This window comes from Carassius gibelio, chromosome A7 (genome assembly GCF_023724105.1).
Source record: "Carassius gibelio isolate Cgi1373 ecotype wild population from Czech Republic chromosome A7, carGib1.2-hapl.c, whole genome shotgun sequence".
NCBI lineage: Eukaryota > Metazoa > Chordata > Actinopteri > Cypriniformes > Cyprinidae > Carassius > Carassius gibelio.
In genome coordinates, this window is record NC_068377.1 from 20928393 (window position 1) to 20944947 (window position 16555).

The 16555-nt window shown below is 39.0% G+C and overlaps 1 protein-coding gene across 1 annotated transcript; it reads right to left on the bottom strand.

Annotated features, from left to right (window-relative positions):
- Window positions 1-1227: 1227 nt before the first annotated feature.
- LOC128016788 (uncharacterized protein KIAA0232-like) lies at window positions 1228-16175 on the bottom strand. Its single transcript, XM_052601578.1, has 8 exons — window positions 16027-16175; window positions 10156-10680; window positions 9172-9312; window positions 8383-8452; window positions 8180-8267; window positions 4021-7333; window positions 3040-3148; window positions 1228-2843 (listed from the first exon to the last, which is right to left on the bottom strand). The coding sequence occupies exons 2-8, from the start codon at window positions 10387-10389 to the stop codon at window positions 2827-2829; spliced, it is 3972 nt and encodes a 1323-aa protein (XP_052457538.1). The 5' UTR covers window positions 10390-10680; window positions 16027-16175; the 3' UTR covers window positions 1228-2826.
- Window positions 16176-16555: the final 380 nt, after the last annotated feature.

Sequence of the window (16555 nt, forward strand, 5' to 3'; positions counted from 1 at the left end):
CCAGCATGTTAAAATGGAAAAATTTAACTGAATTGGAACATGTTATTTGTCAACTAAATACAAATCCAATAAAGGTATCTATACGCACTGCTGTAACCAGTTATAGTGTACAGTAAAATAATTTTGTGCCTTTACACTGTTTCTACCACTATATATTTCAATGAACTGGATATGTATGATCTCTGTAAAACAATAATCAAACTCTCACAACCAACCACAATGAGGAAATAATGTGGTGAAACAAACAAACACACACAAAAGCTGTTTCAAACTGGGTCATACAAAATAATCTCTCCAAGGTTATGGTCTACAGCTTTTTCCATACAGTCTTGGATTACACACTTTAACAAACAAGGTCTCGAGCTAGACTCAAGAACAAGGCCCAACCTGCTTCTGTTAAAATAAGCACAAATCTTTCAAAGAGACCAAGTGTGTGTGGGCCTTTTTCTTACACACATTTGAAGATTACATCTTTGCTGTAGTGTATGAACATTAGCACCAATACATAAAATACTCTATAGATCTTAATGTTACAAGATCACAATTTACCCCAATGTGTATCTCAGAACATGTCAACAAAAACTTTTTCCCTTGTAAAGGAGAATAAGCACATTTAAATGAATAGTTTAATTTTTTTTTTTTTTGACATTTGATGCCAGAGAAAGTAAAAAAAAAAAAAGTTAATCCTTGTGCCCAATTAAGGAAACGTTTTTTCCAAAGGTATCTGTTGGTCTTTGTTGAATGGGGTGATATAATTTTCTACTTCATTACCACATTCAAATTCCCCCTTAAAATATACAACAATAATGCTTTAAACCAAAATTCCCACAGAAGTGGTACACAAAAAGAATGCACACATTTTTTTCAAGAAAACCAAAGTATTGAGAGTTCTCCAAAAACAGCAACCTTTCCCAAATTTCACTTGTAAATTCACACTCTGCTGATGTAGCATACATGTAATTTCTCATGCTAACATCTGTAACAAAATGAAATGAGGGAAAATACCCATCCAGGCTAGATTGAAGGTGGCAGTTGGCATGCTAGACATCCATTAGAAGCAGACCAAAATTAATGGATAAGATGAAAAAATAAGAGCCAAAAATATTTGTGTTGGACTGGATTTTGCATTATGAACACCATACTCTTCTCATACCACAGCCACAAAAAAATTATATAGGCAAGCGACTTACCAAACTTTATAGGAAAAGTCATTTGGGCCTTATTCATGGGGGGGGGGAGGGGGGTGTAGCCAAAATGAACGCATGTATTTTTTTTTTTTACACAAAAATACATTAACATTGTAAGGTTGTGGAGTTATGGTGTGCCAAAATACTATATTGCGTTTGTATATCCCTCTTCATTTGAAGTCTTACTAGGCATTGCCCATGCCATATGACATCAGCACACATTGAAACTGGCATTGACTGCCATTACTGGAAACACTCAATTCTTTTCATGTAAAACAAAAAACAAATCAAGTCATTTTATGGATAATCAGAAGTCACAATTTAGTTAGGTTAAGAAGGGGAAGAAATTTCACTGAAATTCACAAAACTAAACTTAAAGAACCAATACATAAAATTATGTTGCAACTGATCATTTATATGATCAACTGTAAGGTGTAATAGATTTTGAAGACTTCGAAACAACTAAAATTAAATTGTATAGTCAAAATATTCAGTGACCTATGCCCCCTCCCCCTCCTTTTTAATTTTTATTTTCCTTGTAGACTTTATCTTCAGCATTTATATTTTACATGTTTTTTTTTGTTTTTTTCAGATATCTTACTATACTTGTATTCAGGAAAATGTAAACTGTCCTTTGACACCACACCTTTCTCCAAAAAATAACTTTTATGAAAGATAACAAGCCATCTGACAAATATTTTTTTAACTAAAGGGGACAAAATAACCTAGCAAACATTTATCACAATGACTGAATTAAATGGGAAACTTAAGCAAAGAAATCAACTTTCAATTTCAAGGACAAGGATAGATTTCTTTACTTAGACTTCTGTTTTAATCAGTGTTTTTAGTTTTTTTGCTTATTGTATTACTACACCTTTAACATATTACCCTGCTTTATTTCTTTAAGATGTTTTTGGAGCAGTATCAAACTAAAGTGGAACATCAACAAATAATTGATGTAACAGAACAAAAGTGGGGGGTGGGGTGGCAAAAGCACTTTTTCTTTCAACACACCAAACCTCACACAACTATCCTCTACAATTCAAATAAAATAAAATAAAAATACGACAAAATGCTAAACCATCTGACTGGGGAAGGGGATGTCGCATTCGTAGTGCTTTCAACCGGACTTCTGAGTATTCATAGTTCGGTCACATAAACTTTGACTATTAGAAGGACTGAGGCTAGGTTCACAAGCACATGCACAATCAGTAGGACCACAGTTATAGTGTATCCTAGATCAAAACATAAAAGTGATGCTAAAATCTATAAGGGGTAAATTAAAGAACATTCTTAAAACTTAACTATGCCTTTTTTTTATTCTTTTCAAAATTGATCAACCTTGGAATTAACAGACTGAAAACAAGTCTACAATAAATGCTGTTGACCAGAATCATCTAACTGTACGTTCAACCTACTGCCATGTTTTCCTCTCGTTATGTTTCCATCTTGATGATACGCCGTTTTAGATGAAATGGCTGAGGAATAACAGGGCTTAGGAGAGCGTGGTTAAGAAAGAGCCCACTGCGGGCCATGGGCTCACTGTTCTTGTAAGGGTCCTCCTATCCTTCCCCTGCATTTTGGTTGAAAGTGATGAGAGGAAATCAGCATTGGTACAACTCCACGCTCAGCAGAAGAATCATACATTACTGCTTCCTATAAGCAACGGAAGGTACAACATTTAGTTTTGAACAGACACTCAGACTACCCTTTTCTATTCAATGTAGTGTCTATAATATGACAGTAAGATTAATCATGACTATTCCCTATTGATAGATCAATTGGTTTCTAAAAGAAGTGTACAACTGGCTTCCCCAGTATCTAATACATTTAAATAGTTTACTCTTCTTACCTCCGCACTGAGAACCTGGAAATAAAGGAGAACATAGAGTACTTTGCCACCAGCACTCTTCTTGCTGCATATTAGTTGAGCACTGTTCTCCAAAATTCAACAGAGGTAACTGTTTAAGAGACAAAGAATGTCAATCAGTGGAAACAAATGAATGTAACGGGAAATGCACTGACTGCTATATGTTTTTTCTTCTTTACCATTGGTAAAAAGGCAAATCATTAAATAATAAGTACTGTCAATGCATACAGGTGCATCTCAATAAATTTGAATGTTGTGGAAAAGTTAAATTTCAGTAATTCAACTCAAACTGTGAAACTTGTGTATTAAATAAATTCAGTGCACAAGTCTAGTTCTTTTAATTGTGATGATTTTGGCGGACATTTAACAAAAACCCAATTCACTATCTCAAATTAGAATATGATGAAATGCCAATGAGCTAATCAGTCGTCCAGAAGACAATCATTGATACCCTTCACAAGGAGGGTAAGCCACAAACATTCATTGCCAAAGAAGCTAGCGGTTTACAGAGTGCTGTATCCAAGCATGTTAACAGAAAGTTGAGTGGAAGGAAAAGATGCACAACCAACCAAGAGAACTGCAGCGTTATGAGGATTATCAAACAAAATTGATTCAAGAATTTGAGTGAACTTCACAAGGAATGGACTGAGGCTGGGGTCAGGTTTTTGTTAAATGTGAGCCAAAATCTTCACAATTAAAAGAACCAAAGACTTAAAACTACTTTAGTCTGTGTGCACTGAATTTATTTTATACACAAGTTTCACAATTCGAGTTGAATTACTTAACTGAACTTTTCCACGACATTCTAATTTACTGAGATGCACCTGTATATGAATTGAGTGCATTCAAGAGCAGGTGACAGCAATGTCAATATCAACTGATAAAAACATGCTAACATATCATACAATTTTCTATATGAGTGTCTCTCAAGGTTACATAAAAGCTGGCTCTGCAGTCACTTACCTCATGCATATCTTGAGCAACATCAAACGACTTCCCACTTTTTGGAATCTGATCAGTTGCAGCACATTTGCACAACTCTGCCTCTCTGCTAGATCCCTCTTGTTGAAAAACAGAGGACTGAACATTAGAGCATGGCACCGAAACCGCTGCAGTCTCACAATGTACGCAAACCTCTTGTTCAGTAATCGGCAGAAGGGTGCTCCCACCCTCCTGTGAATCGAGTGAAGTCTGGGCACTCTTCTCCATGCCAGACTTCTTTAATCTTGGTAGGAACTTCCCAGACTCCAACTCAGATTTTCCATAATAAGGGCCCTCGCACTCTGCGTCCTCCTCAAGAGGCTTGAGGTCAGCCTGTGGGTCATCAAAGAGGTCTGCTTGACCAACTGGAAGATTCGCTTCCTCTTTCTCAGACTCTACATCTGACTCACTGCACCCACCTGGAGAAAGTTCAGAGGCTGATATTGGCCGGAAATGAGTCCTTGGGGAAATTCGAATGGCCCGATACTGAGTCCGGTTGATGCCATATAACCAAGGGCAAAAGGGCTCATTGTCAGAGCATAATATGGATTTTGGCTTGAATCCCGAGCTGAACGAGGCCATATCCTCTGGCTCAAAGGAGCACTCTACATGCAGGACCTGTGAAAAAGGGTTGTTCATATCAAAGGATGAAAATGCGTAATCCAATCCTGACTCTTCTCCACGAAAGCCTCCGCACGATCCCAGTAAATCTTCATGGAAGACAACAGAAAATCCCTTATTCAAACCATCCCCAGGTTTCTTGGTAGCCTTCTCATTTTGACCAAGGGACACAAGAGGCCTCCACAATGGCTTGTGGCCAGGAGCAAAGCAACTGCTTGTGTTCATAAACACATCTGCTCCTGCTATGGTTACCATGTCAGAAGATGTGGCTGCTGCACACTGCAACAAACTGCCACAAGCATCACCAGGTGGAATCATAGCCCATTCTCTGTCACCACTTAGAGTCTTCAGTTCTCCATAAACCCCACCGAGGATAAAGGAGGTGCTGTCCTGTGAATTACAATTCCAGGGCTTGGCCGGTGTCGTGTAATCCCCATCATTCATTTTAGAGAGCTTGGTTTTAGGAAGTCCCTCATCTCCTTTCTGCCCATCCCAAAGATGATACTCCGAACACTGCACAGCTTTCTTTTGAATAATTTCACCTTTTACATCCTTTTCAAGACAGCTGCAATGGTAGCTGGTAGAATCAGAAAACAAGTGTTCCCTTGTATTCTTTACCCCAAGTGTTAAGACACAGTCTCTGTCTCCAATAGCCATCCAAATGTCTTTAACTATCCCTGAGGTGTATTCATCACTTTGTTGATTTGGGACATCTGAAAACACAACAGCATTATAGAGTTTACTCTCATCCTGCTCTAATGCTATGCCACAAACAGACTCCAATTTTGATTTCTTATTGAAGGGCTGGTTGGGCTCTGTGCCTACACTTGTTTCTTCCTGCTGGTGACTGGAGTTCTCTTGAAAGAAATCTAAAAGTTCTTCTTCTAGGCATAACGGTGGGATAAGGGAGACACAACTGACCTCTTCACTCCCAAACTGAGCAGATTCATCCGCTGGAGCATTGATCTGTTCACTATCTGACCGGGTCTCCTCTGAGTGGGACCAGGGACTGCAGGTCCTTGTTGATAAGTTAGAGCAGTGTTCAGTTTCTTCAAAGGCACTGTTTTTGGTCCAAATTAGCAAACGGGATTGTTTGTTTCCTTGTGGATCTAAACAGCTACTTGAATCTACATTGTCCTGACCCTCCGCAAGAGAGTCGCAGGGAAAAGAAAAGGTAGGGCTATCGTACTGCAACTCAAAAAGCGGAAAACAGGAGTTCAGGGCAGAGATGCTACTGCTGGCTTCTTGGAGATGATGCCCTACAAAAGCTCCAGACAGTTTACTAAAGCTAAAAGGAACACTGTCCAACACTGGGGAGAGCCTGACTGGAGAGTCACCCAGACAGCTTTCTCCTTCCAAATCTTCCAAGCTAGATGAAGAACAGCACTCCCAGACCTGGGCAATATTTTCCATATCTTGTGTGATAGAAACATCTGCTTCTGAGGCTCCCAGAGAATCAATCCTTATTGCACTTTCCCCTTGCAGCTCAAGGCCATCTAAATCTACACATCCTGCTTCAAAGTGTTTTCGCTCAATGCTTTTCTGTCGAATCATGTTCAGGATTCGGCTTTCTTGTACCGCATCTGAGGCACTAGGATCCAATATGGATTGGTAAAAATCAACTTCATAGAAGTGAGTGAATTCAGACAGATGCTCGTCATCTAAATTTTGACCATCTTCAGGAGGAGGGCAGCTTGGAATCCCATTTAGTTCAGGAGCCTCTTCATCACCTTCATCAGGGACTTCAATGAAGTGACCATCCACAAAAGTGCCTGCTGCAAGGTATGCCCTTTGAAAACAAGAATTAGCAATGCAGATCCCTTGAATTCTCTCTGACAGACAGTCAACATCAATGGACATGGCCACGTCACTGGAAGAGTCTTCTTTACTCCGATACTTTGTCTCCAATTTACTTCTACTGAGAGGGACAAAGTACTCCGAGATGGGCTCTGTATACCAAAGTGGCTCTTCCACATATTCCTTTTTATTGGCCTCTCCTCCTGACTCCTGTGCCTCAGCCAGATTAGCATCTTTGCGGATCTCCCTCAGAGGTCTTTTGCCTTTTTTGATGTAGTGCTGCTGTTGCTTAGGTGGGCCTCCAGTGGTACTGATGTTGCCACGTGCATTTTTCCACTCTTCTTTGTCGATGACTTTTAGGGCCAGTTTGACCTGTCCGCCACCACTGCGGCCTCTTTTCTTTCTGCTGCTGACCTCTCTAGACTTGTGTTTTATACGCACTGCTTTGCAACTAAGGGTCTGGTCACCCTGGTTACCGCTGGAGCTAGAGCCAGCCTCACTAGAGCCAGAGGACCACGATCTGGGACGAAACCTCCCTTCAGACCGGTGTCTCGCCTGTCTCTTACTATGAGGAGCAACCTGATCACACACTCCTGTTGCGCTTCCATGGAATCGGTTTTCCTTCTCCCTCTTAGTGCGTCGCTGCTGAGCCCTCTCACTGATTGTGGTGTTGGAACTGGGTACATCAACTTTTCGGTCTTTAAAAGCTTCACTTTCGCTGTTGCAATCTTTTGGAGAGGATGTGTCTGTGCTTGTTTGAGGGACAGCAGATGATGATGAACTGGAATAGTTGCAGGCTTTAGCTTTGTTCCACACAGTCATCATTTCTTGGAGACAAACTGATTTTTCTGAGAGAGGTGGAAAAGCTTCATAGTACCTAAGGTAGAAATAATAATATTTTAGTGTAAATAATATGAAAAAAAAAATTAAGAGCCAAAAGAAAATTACAGCATAAAGTCATTTTCAAGTTGCTATTTAGGATTATGTAAGCTGCTATATTATACACTCATGTAAATGAGCATGGATGAGATGTACTTGACACATTCACTCTCTGACAGCATATGGTGCTGAACAGTAGAAATGCAACCATTACCCAAACAAATCAGATGCACAGCGCTACTTTCTGACATGCATTTCCATTATTTAAAAAGCCATTTTCATTTCACTTCAGTCAGGACTACAAATTCCCTAGATATTGTTTGCGAATGTTTTGATTCTTTATTGTTCATTCACATTTTATATTAAAGCTAAAAGGATTCTTCACCCCAAAATGAAAATTGTCATTAAATCGCTTTCCCCCATGTTGTTCCAAACCTAAATTAAAAAGCAGCTCACTTTATGGAGTTTAATTGAGAACAAACAAGTTAACGTTTATGTTCATTCTGAAGGTTTACAAACATATGTAAAGCTTTTCCTTCCCAATTAATGGTAATTATCACGGATATTGTGATAAATATCAATATTGTATGGAAAAAGGTTATAATAATATATTTGGGCATATTGCCCGACCCTAGCATGAACACTTACTAGACTCTCAAAACAAAAAAACTACCCATTCACTTTGAGGCATGCCTTTCATTTAGATTAATTTAATCATAGGCTTTTCTGGTTTAATAGGGCACATCACAACATCAGTCCTATTGCTCTAATTACATGGAAATCATTACCCTAGCTGTACAACAATCCACATTATTACGTTACAGACTACAGTTGAATTACTTACATCTCAACCTGGTCCTTAGAAGAAAATGAATCATCTGGTTCAGGAGACGGAGATATATCAGATTTTTTATTTCCTTGCTTTACCTTTTCTGTAAGATAATAATAGCAAAGCAATTTAATAAAAGTACTGACATTAAATTGTTACAGCTGCTAGACAACGCCATTTTCGCATTAACCTGCACGAGTCAGAAAACGCAAACCAACCTTTCTGTTTGTTTTGAATATCCTTGAGTTTAGAGCACAGCTCCTCAACCAAGCTTTCAATTCCAGAATTCTGAAGGAGAACAAAAGAGTAATTTAACTTTCAGTTACATGGGGGAAAATTGTTATGGAGATTTTTGATTGTTAATTTTGCATCTCTTAAGTATCTTTTTAAACATATAATGATCAAGGTAGTATATCTAGTCCATAGGGACATTTAGTTATTTTATGTAACTTGTGCACGTAACTGCTTTAAGTAAAAAAAAAAAAAAAAAAAAATTTAAGGGGAAACTTTTTGAGAGTAACCAGACCTCTACCATGTAATGTGTTATGGGGTTAATCATAGTTCTGTCACTGCAAAATAAATCAATTGTTTTCTTAAAAAAAACAAGGTATTTAATATGAAATTATTTCTCCCTTAGAAAGCTGACTTACGGATTAGAAGGCTTCAAATAAACAAAATGAAAACCGTAACCACATAAAACATGCACTGTGTAATCTATAATTTGCTGAATACATCTGAACTCTGGTGATTTTTTACAGAAATAAGCATCATCACTTTAAAAGGCTTTGAGGGAAAGGCAAAGCATATCAATGATTTTCACAAGAGAAAGTGGATCTGAGATACTGCCACATTACTCAAACTCTGATTGCCATATTACAGTCTTAATGAGGAGAGCTATTCTTGACTGCTTAACCAATGTTTGCGCTACTAATTCCAAAACACAAACTCACAAAAGTACACTAATTGCAATTTAGCAGGGAAAAATATTGTGGGAACACTGAACTTACTTCATCAGATGCTGAACGCAAACATTCCACAGCAGCTTGTTTCTTCATCTCTTCAAGAGTAAGGTCAGTCCCTCCCTTCCTCTTGCTCTTCCCCCATTTCTTCCCTGTTCCCTTCTCCCAGCCCAGAAAGATGTCATTTTCCTGTGCACAAGGAAGACCAGGAGTTAATTGCTTAGTATAAATGTAGAGAAATTGTGCACACATGTCTGCCAAGATGCAATTACTGCCAAATAAACAGCTCTCAAGAAAATAAAAAAACACTACTTGCATCCTGTTGCTTCAGTATAATTGATCTCTATTGTACAAAAAAAAAAAAAGTCGTCCCAAACAAAAATACCATATTCTAAACCATAGGTTTTCAACCCAGCTCCTGGGGACCCACTGTCCTGCAGAGATCAGCTCCAACCCTAATCAAACACACCTGAACCAGATAATCAAGGTCTTCAGGATCACTTGTAAAGTCACAGGCCAGGTGTGCTGAAGCAGGTTGGAAGTAAACTTTGCAGGACAGTGGGTCCCCAAGAGCAGGGTTGAAGACCTAGGTTCTAAACAGATACAGGCACTAAATATTTCACAGCCTAATTCCATAAAAGTTTGTGGATTAACATTTGATTAAATAAAATTCAGTATTAAATAATTTTAAAATAATTAATAAAATCTGAATAATTGCAGAATGAAACTACAGAGAATCAAAATAAATGCTAGTTATTACTGAACACAAAATGAATACTGGGGGACCTGAATTTCTTCTAAATATATTAAATGCTCCAGTTTTAATTGATCAAGCCCTAACATGGAAGACACTTTTTTTCTTTATGATTCACTAAAGCTGGTTTACGATTAAAAACAAATCTGTAATTTGACTTCATAGTAGACTTTGAAAGTTTTGGTTGAACTACACCTTTAAGACAGACGTTTTGTTAGATTTGTACAGAAACAAGTCACAAAATGTTTTCCAGATGTGCTGACACTTTTTAACTATACCTGGTCCTGCAGATCATAGTCATAACTGTCATGCAGAAGCAGGCTAAGGACATAACGGGTGTAGATCATTGCATCTATGCCACATTTCTCCAGCTCCTGACCCAGCCAGCTCTGCACTGGCCCTAGTGACTGCAGTGAGGACATCTCTGAGGAAGACACAGGGCCTGACAAAGGGAAGGCCCGCGAGACTCTTTCAGGGGCAGGGCCGTCTGACTCTCCACTCATTGGATGCATGAGACTAGGTTGGAGCCATTCTCAAAAGAAGATACATGTTTCCAGGTGGACATGAAAGTGCAAGAGGGAGCGGTATGAATGGGAGAGAGCTGATATTATAGTAGGAGAGGAAGGACTCAATCCAGCAGGACAAACACAGGAAGGTCTACATGAAGAGTCATGTAGAATCCTCTGTATGGTTGTATTGCTGTAAGCAGAAGGTGGCTCTAATCTTCAGGCATGGCTTTTATTGAATAGGTTACTTTCACTCATAAGGGTTCATCTTGGAGGACAGCTGGTCCCAGGCTCAACCTGAGAGAGAGAGAGAGAGAGAGAGAGAGAGAGAGAGAGAGAGAGAGAGAGAGAGAGAGAGAGAGAAAACAAAAGCTCTTAGATTCTAGGGCCCAATGAAATCAGTTTTATTTATTCAAAATTCCATTTTCTCTATTTAAATATTTTTTTTGTCCTCCCATTTTTGTTTTTTTGGACATTTTAATTGTTAAATTAAAGTTTATTAATCAAAAAGCATGTCTTGAAATTATAAAACTTACAATTGAACAGCAATTTATTAAAAGTTTAACAAATTACATATGGCCCTAGGACATACATTTTATTTATACTTCGTTTTGTTTGCAAACAAAGTTGTGCACAACAGGTGTACGGTTAAAACATGAAAAAAAAAAGTGTGATTATTCGTTAAAAAATAAAGCTTGAATAATAATTTTATTATAAGCAGTAGCAGTATTTAACCAGACCTTTATTTTGACAGGTTGCCGTGAAGAGTTTTTGTTTGTGTGTATATGATGCAACATATTTTTTCAGGTATCAAATGTTCATGTAGTGACTGACTGCAGTTCTGGAGATGTTGTTCATGTATTTATGTCCTCATAAAGAGGGCATATGATGAAAACACTGTGAGCGGCACATGGGCTTCAGTATGAGTGGTAAACAAAACCATGTGTCTGCGACATTCATTCACACAGACACACTCAGAACATGCAGGATTCACATATAAAAGTCTTTCTGCAGCTTAACATCCGATTTAAGTGAACTGGATTCCACAATTCTGTCTGCATTTTCTGCATTGTGGAAATCATAGAGCCCTAAGTTTCACACTTAAACTTTAAAACTGTAATAAGTTTCATGCTTGCATTTCTACAGCGTGCTGGAGCTGAACATGTTGCACACCTCCACCTTACTATACCAATTAGACTAATCGTTTGTCCCAAGTTGTGACAGTGACCAAGCAGTTTAAATACTCGACGGTTGCTGTGGCCACATTCTAATTACCACAGCCAATAGCCTACAGCAGGGCAATTCCTTCAAATCACCTTACAGTGATGAAGAAAGAGATACTTGAAAACAACAAACAAAATTTTTTTTAAATATAGAACTAATTGTAATTAACACCCTGTTAATAATCATATACTATAATGTAAGTGCATAAACAGTGATAAAGACAAAGCTTTGATACCTGAAAGCATGTTACAACTTACAATACATGCAAGCATTCGATAATAACATTTCTCCTATAATAACTTTCACTAAAAGTCTCCTGAAATCCATTGAAGGCTACATCCAAAACATGAAATTGTGTGTTTGCCAATGAAAAAAAAATGTCAGTATAACACTACATCAAATCAAACATGATTATTACCTTGCAACAACTGTGTCCTTACTGATGTTTGAACTCGCTTGAAATGTAATCCGTATCCACAAGATTTGGTTTTGGAAAAGGAAAACGAAAGTACAGTTTTCATCCATTCCTGGCACCTTGTATAACTATTACAAGTGCTCCAGTAACAATGTTTCGGGATTAGTCAGCAATGTTTTTAAGGTGAGGTGTAATATGGTTCGGTGTAAATACCATTTAGAATTTAATGCAGCTGGAATCAAATCCAATTAAACAAAAAATGTATGAGAGGCTGTGTTATATTAATATAGTCACACCTAAAGGGTACAAATAAAATGCATGTGATTCTACAAATGAACACAGAAGAAAGTTCGGTATGTTTATTATTTTGTGTGAATCTCATATTATCCACCTTTTTTCTTCTGATTTATGTCTTTAAAAAGCATTTCCTATTGAAAATTCTTCCTCCAAGACAAAAGCACATTGAACTTGAGCTCACAATTAACTCCAACATCACAAAGAGTTCTTTTATGTGCTGACTGTGAAGATGATTTTTAATGAAAGCAGAAAGAGGAAACTGTAAGACGGAAGTAACAGGCTCTCAACAAAACCTCTGTATTTTATATCTTTGTGTGTTCAAATTAAGAACTTACAATATAAGCATAAGATGACAGTTTCTCGACTAACCCTTTTGACACCGCCCAAGGTATGAGCATGCCTGGAATACTACTATAATTATGACTTGTTCCTGCAGTTATTGTTATGCAAGACAATACATGAGTTTCAAACAATTTCAAAGAAACAGGTCCTAAACGTCATGATGCTGTGTGGTGAGCATATCGAGACAGATTAATATGCTTCACAAAAAAAAATAAACAATATTGACCAATGTTTATAACTTACAAAGAGTTACAGGTGCACAGACATGCATACTCTCTAAAGCCGAGAACATTACAGCAGGGATCCTCAAGTCTGGCCCATGAGAACACTTTCCTGCAGAGTTTAGCTCTAACCCTAATCAAACACACCTGAGCATGTTAATCAATGGCCGCATTTCCACCGCAGGAACTTTACCCAGGAACTAGGGACTTTGGGCTGGTACTCGGTGTGTTTACACCACAGGAACCAGTGCCCGGTTGCATGAAACTCCTTAAGTGAGGGTTTCCCTGAGGGAAAAAAAAATCCCTGAGGTAAGGGATTTCATTAAGAGCGTTGCAAGAAACCTCTTAACGGTCACTCTTACCTAAGTGTTTATACTAAGCATTTCGCAGTAGTTTCTGACAACATACGGCAAAGATTGCCGCGGTTGCTATAGTTACTACCTCTAACGGTAAACAGAACATAACGAACCACAAAGCCAAACCCTTGCTAAAATCACACTTGTATTAATATATTTTTGATATGGAGAGTACAAACATAACAGAAAACAAAAACGTAAACCAAACTGAACAGAGGATGAAAAGGCAATTATTGTTTTCGTAAGTGGTTATAATAATACTTTTCAGCCTTTCATCAACCATTCATCGTCTCCAAGGGATTATTACGATCATTAAAAACACGCCTTGGTATTTCCTCCTCTTCAATTAACACTAAATCAGCCATCGTATTTTGAGTTTAAGTTGATTTAAGGGAGCTGTTTTGGTCCCTTAAATTTATTAAGGTGAAATGGTCACTAAGGACTTTGTAGCAACGCTTAAGGGAACACTTAGATAATTAAGGGGAAAAACGTAATAACAGCCTAAAGTTCCTTAAGGAAACCCTTAGTTTTTTTTCTTGCAACCCAAGTTTCACAAAGGGTACCCTTAACCTTATATCTAAGGGATTTCTTAGCTTAAGGAGTTTCAGACTGATGTTATCAAGTACGCTGCTGTTTGCAGATTTACCGGATTTGCGCCGTTGCGGACATCACACTACCAAGTCTAATGCATAAAGTCACAACTACCGAGGATGCAAGTCCAAAATAAGCGTACTTTATATTAAAAGTTCAAAAGTTCATGGTACAAATGTTCCGGGTAACTTTGGTGGAAATGTGGCAAATGTCTTTGGGATCATTAGAAAGTCACAGGTAGGTGAGTTCGATCAGGGTTTGAGCTTGGCCCTCCAGTGCAAGATTTGAGGAACCCTGCACTACATCAGTGGTGGCAAACTCCGGTCCTGGAAAGACGCAGCCCTGCAGAGTTCAGCTCCAACCCGAATTAAAACTCACCTGCCTGTGGCTTTCTAATAAACCATTAAGACCTTGATTAACTTGTTCAGGTGTGTTTGATTAGTCATGCACTACATGACTGTTAAAGCCTAGAATCTGTGCCAGTTGATGGAAACAGGCTTTAAGTGTGTTGAGGTCAGTCTTCGAAAGCTTCAGCTAGTCGTGAAGTGTGTCCCCAGCTTAAGGAGAGCTTTCAGTGAATAAGCCAAATTCTACATGCCCAAGAAAATTCCAACCACTGTAACCATCTATGCACTTTTACCCAAGACATGCCCCCAACTGAGCATTCATGCTTTCCAAATGCAGAGGAATCAAGCTTGGATATGCTACTACTGAATGCGGACATAAGAAACAACAAAACCCTTCCTCCCTGTCTGACATAAGCAGTTTGTTGTGTTGGAGTGGACAAGACATTTGTCTCCACTCAAAGTTGAAACTGAAAGCTGTTCATACTGTTTGTTCAGCAGACTGTCCTGCAGAGGGGATTGAACACTCCTTCATTTACTGTCACTGACTACAAACATATTTTAGTTTATCTTTTGCTTTCATCAAGGCCTTGATATTTACATTCATATAATGACTTTAATCAGCCTAAATGGATCCAGGAGTTATATAAAATACCTCTGTAAAAGTACGAAAAGATTGCACAATAATATATTCTGCAGAACAATTAAAACCAAGAACTTTTCTTTCACTTGCATTACTAACGGATTAAAGTGTTAACTTGACTGGGGACTACTAGTATAGCGCTTGATTTTTGCTTTCACGTGGATTAAGTTAATCACTTTAGAATAAAGCCTTTATACAGTTAGTTGTAGTCATGTCCTAAACGACCACCTAAAGGCGACACCGCCCCCGATGTGTCCGAGATACGTCTGTCTAAAAATGTTACCAACACCAAAACAACGCGCATTGTTTGCCAACGACAGAAGACCAGCTACGAGCTAGCTATCACCTGACACAAAGTCACGAAGTTTATATCTTGCGATCATCTCAGTACGTTGAACAACAAAATAATGAAATGATGAAAAATAAAGACCGATTGTTTCTATAAAGATTCCCCTCCACAGGCCACTCTCTATGAGCGCAACAGACAACCCCAAACCACTTTCCCATTACTCAGCATGATTCAGCTAACATTGATGTTGTTCGGCTCGACTACACTGAGAAAAGTGCAAAAGATCATTATGCGCAAAGTGGAGCAGCCGCTCTGCTCAATATCCAGCCGAAGTTACACACGGATTCGTGACAAGCGCTCTCCTTGCATTGCACAACAATAAACCTCCTTTCTACGCTATGAAACGCATTATTTAGTTTTATTGAATTTGCACCGTAAATATTATCGTCGTTTAAAGTGCCGTTCTGACGGAGTCGAGATGTAAACAGATGACCGCTCGTACGGTGTCGCTGGCTGGCAAACTCGGACACCATTTTACGCGACAGAGTGAAACGCTAACGTTAGTCCCGGTTCATCACTTCCTCGAAAACTAGAGGCAACGTACATGTTTTTACTTCACAACATAAAACGGTCCATACGTGTGCTTCGTACAATAAATTCAAAAGCAAATTTGTCTAAATGGGACAGTGGGCGTTATTTATCCAAACAGTACGAGGTAGCGTTAAGCTATGCTAGTGCACCGTTGTTGCTAAACCGGGGAGGAGGCGCGGCTGATTCGCCTGACTACAGGCGTTTGTAATAATACTTGACAAGACGGTCTAAAACATTAGCTTTCGATTCAGACCGGACCCGGTGAGCATAACTAATATATATTACGCGCAACACACCGAAATGTAGCTTAATACGATGAAATAATCTTACCTGCTGTAACCCTACGCAGTGTGCTAAATAGCAGCAGGAGAAGCGATGACTTCTCTCGCCGCCGTTACGAGCTCGAGCTCTGGAGCTTCGCCGCAACAGCGTCACAGAGATCAGCCGCTGGGTAAAGTACGTTACGTACGTCCTTATTTCGGGTTAGGACGCAGCTGACGACATTTTGGATCAAGGTGGGCGTGCCTCTTACGTCTCTAAGCATCATATGACAGTTCGCGTTGAGCCAACATGGCTGACAGGGAATGACTTTAAAACGATTTCCGACTCCATTTTACTTATCTCCAGGCAACAAGACAGATTACAAAATCGTCATGGCTGATATCACTCCGCGAGCGCTTGCATCAGAACGACCGGTGGTTCCAAAAATGTTGGTATCCGAACAGTTGATGGCACCATTGACTACCATTTTTTTTCCTACTGTGGAAGTTTGTTTCTTTCCCCCTCAAACAGCTTTTGTTGGTGTAGCCTACAGCGTGCCTCTGTTCATTTGGGCTGCAGCCCAGCTGCTAATAAGGAC

Bases quoted from the DNA above. Each gene is read 5' to 3' on its own strand.
- LOC128016788 (XM_052601578.1), bottom strand. From the start codon at position 10,389: ATGCATCCAATGAGTGGAGAGTCAGACGGCCCTGCCCCTGAAAGAGTC. The intron at 8,453-9,171 runs GTAAGTTCAGTG...GTTCTCCTTCAG, and splicing joins TGCGTTCAGCATCTGATGAA to AATTCTGGAATTGAAAGCTT. The intron at 3,149-4,020 runs GTAAGTGACTGC...TCTCTTAAACAG, and splicing joins TTGCTCAAGATATGCATGAG to TTACCTCTGTTGAATTTTGG.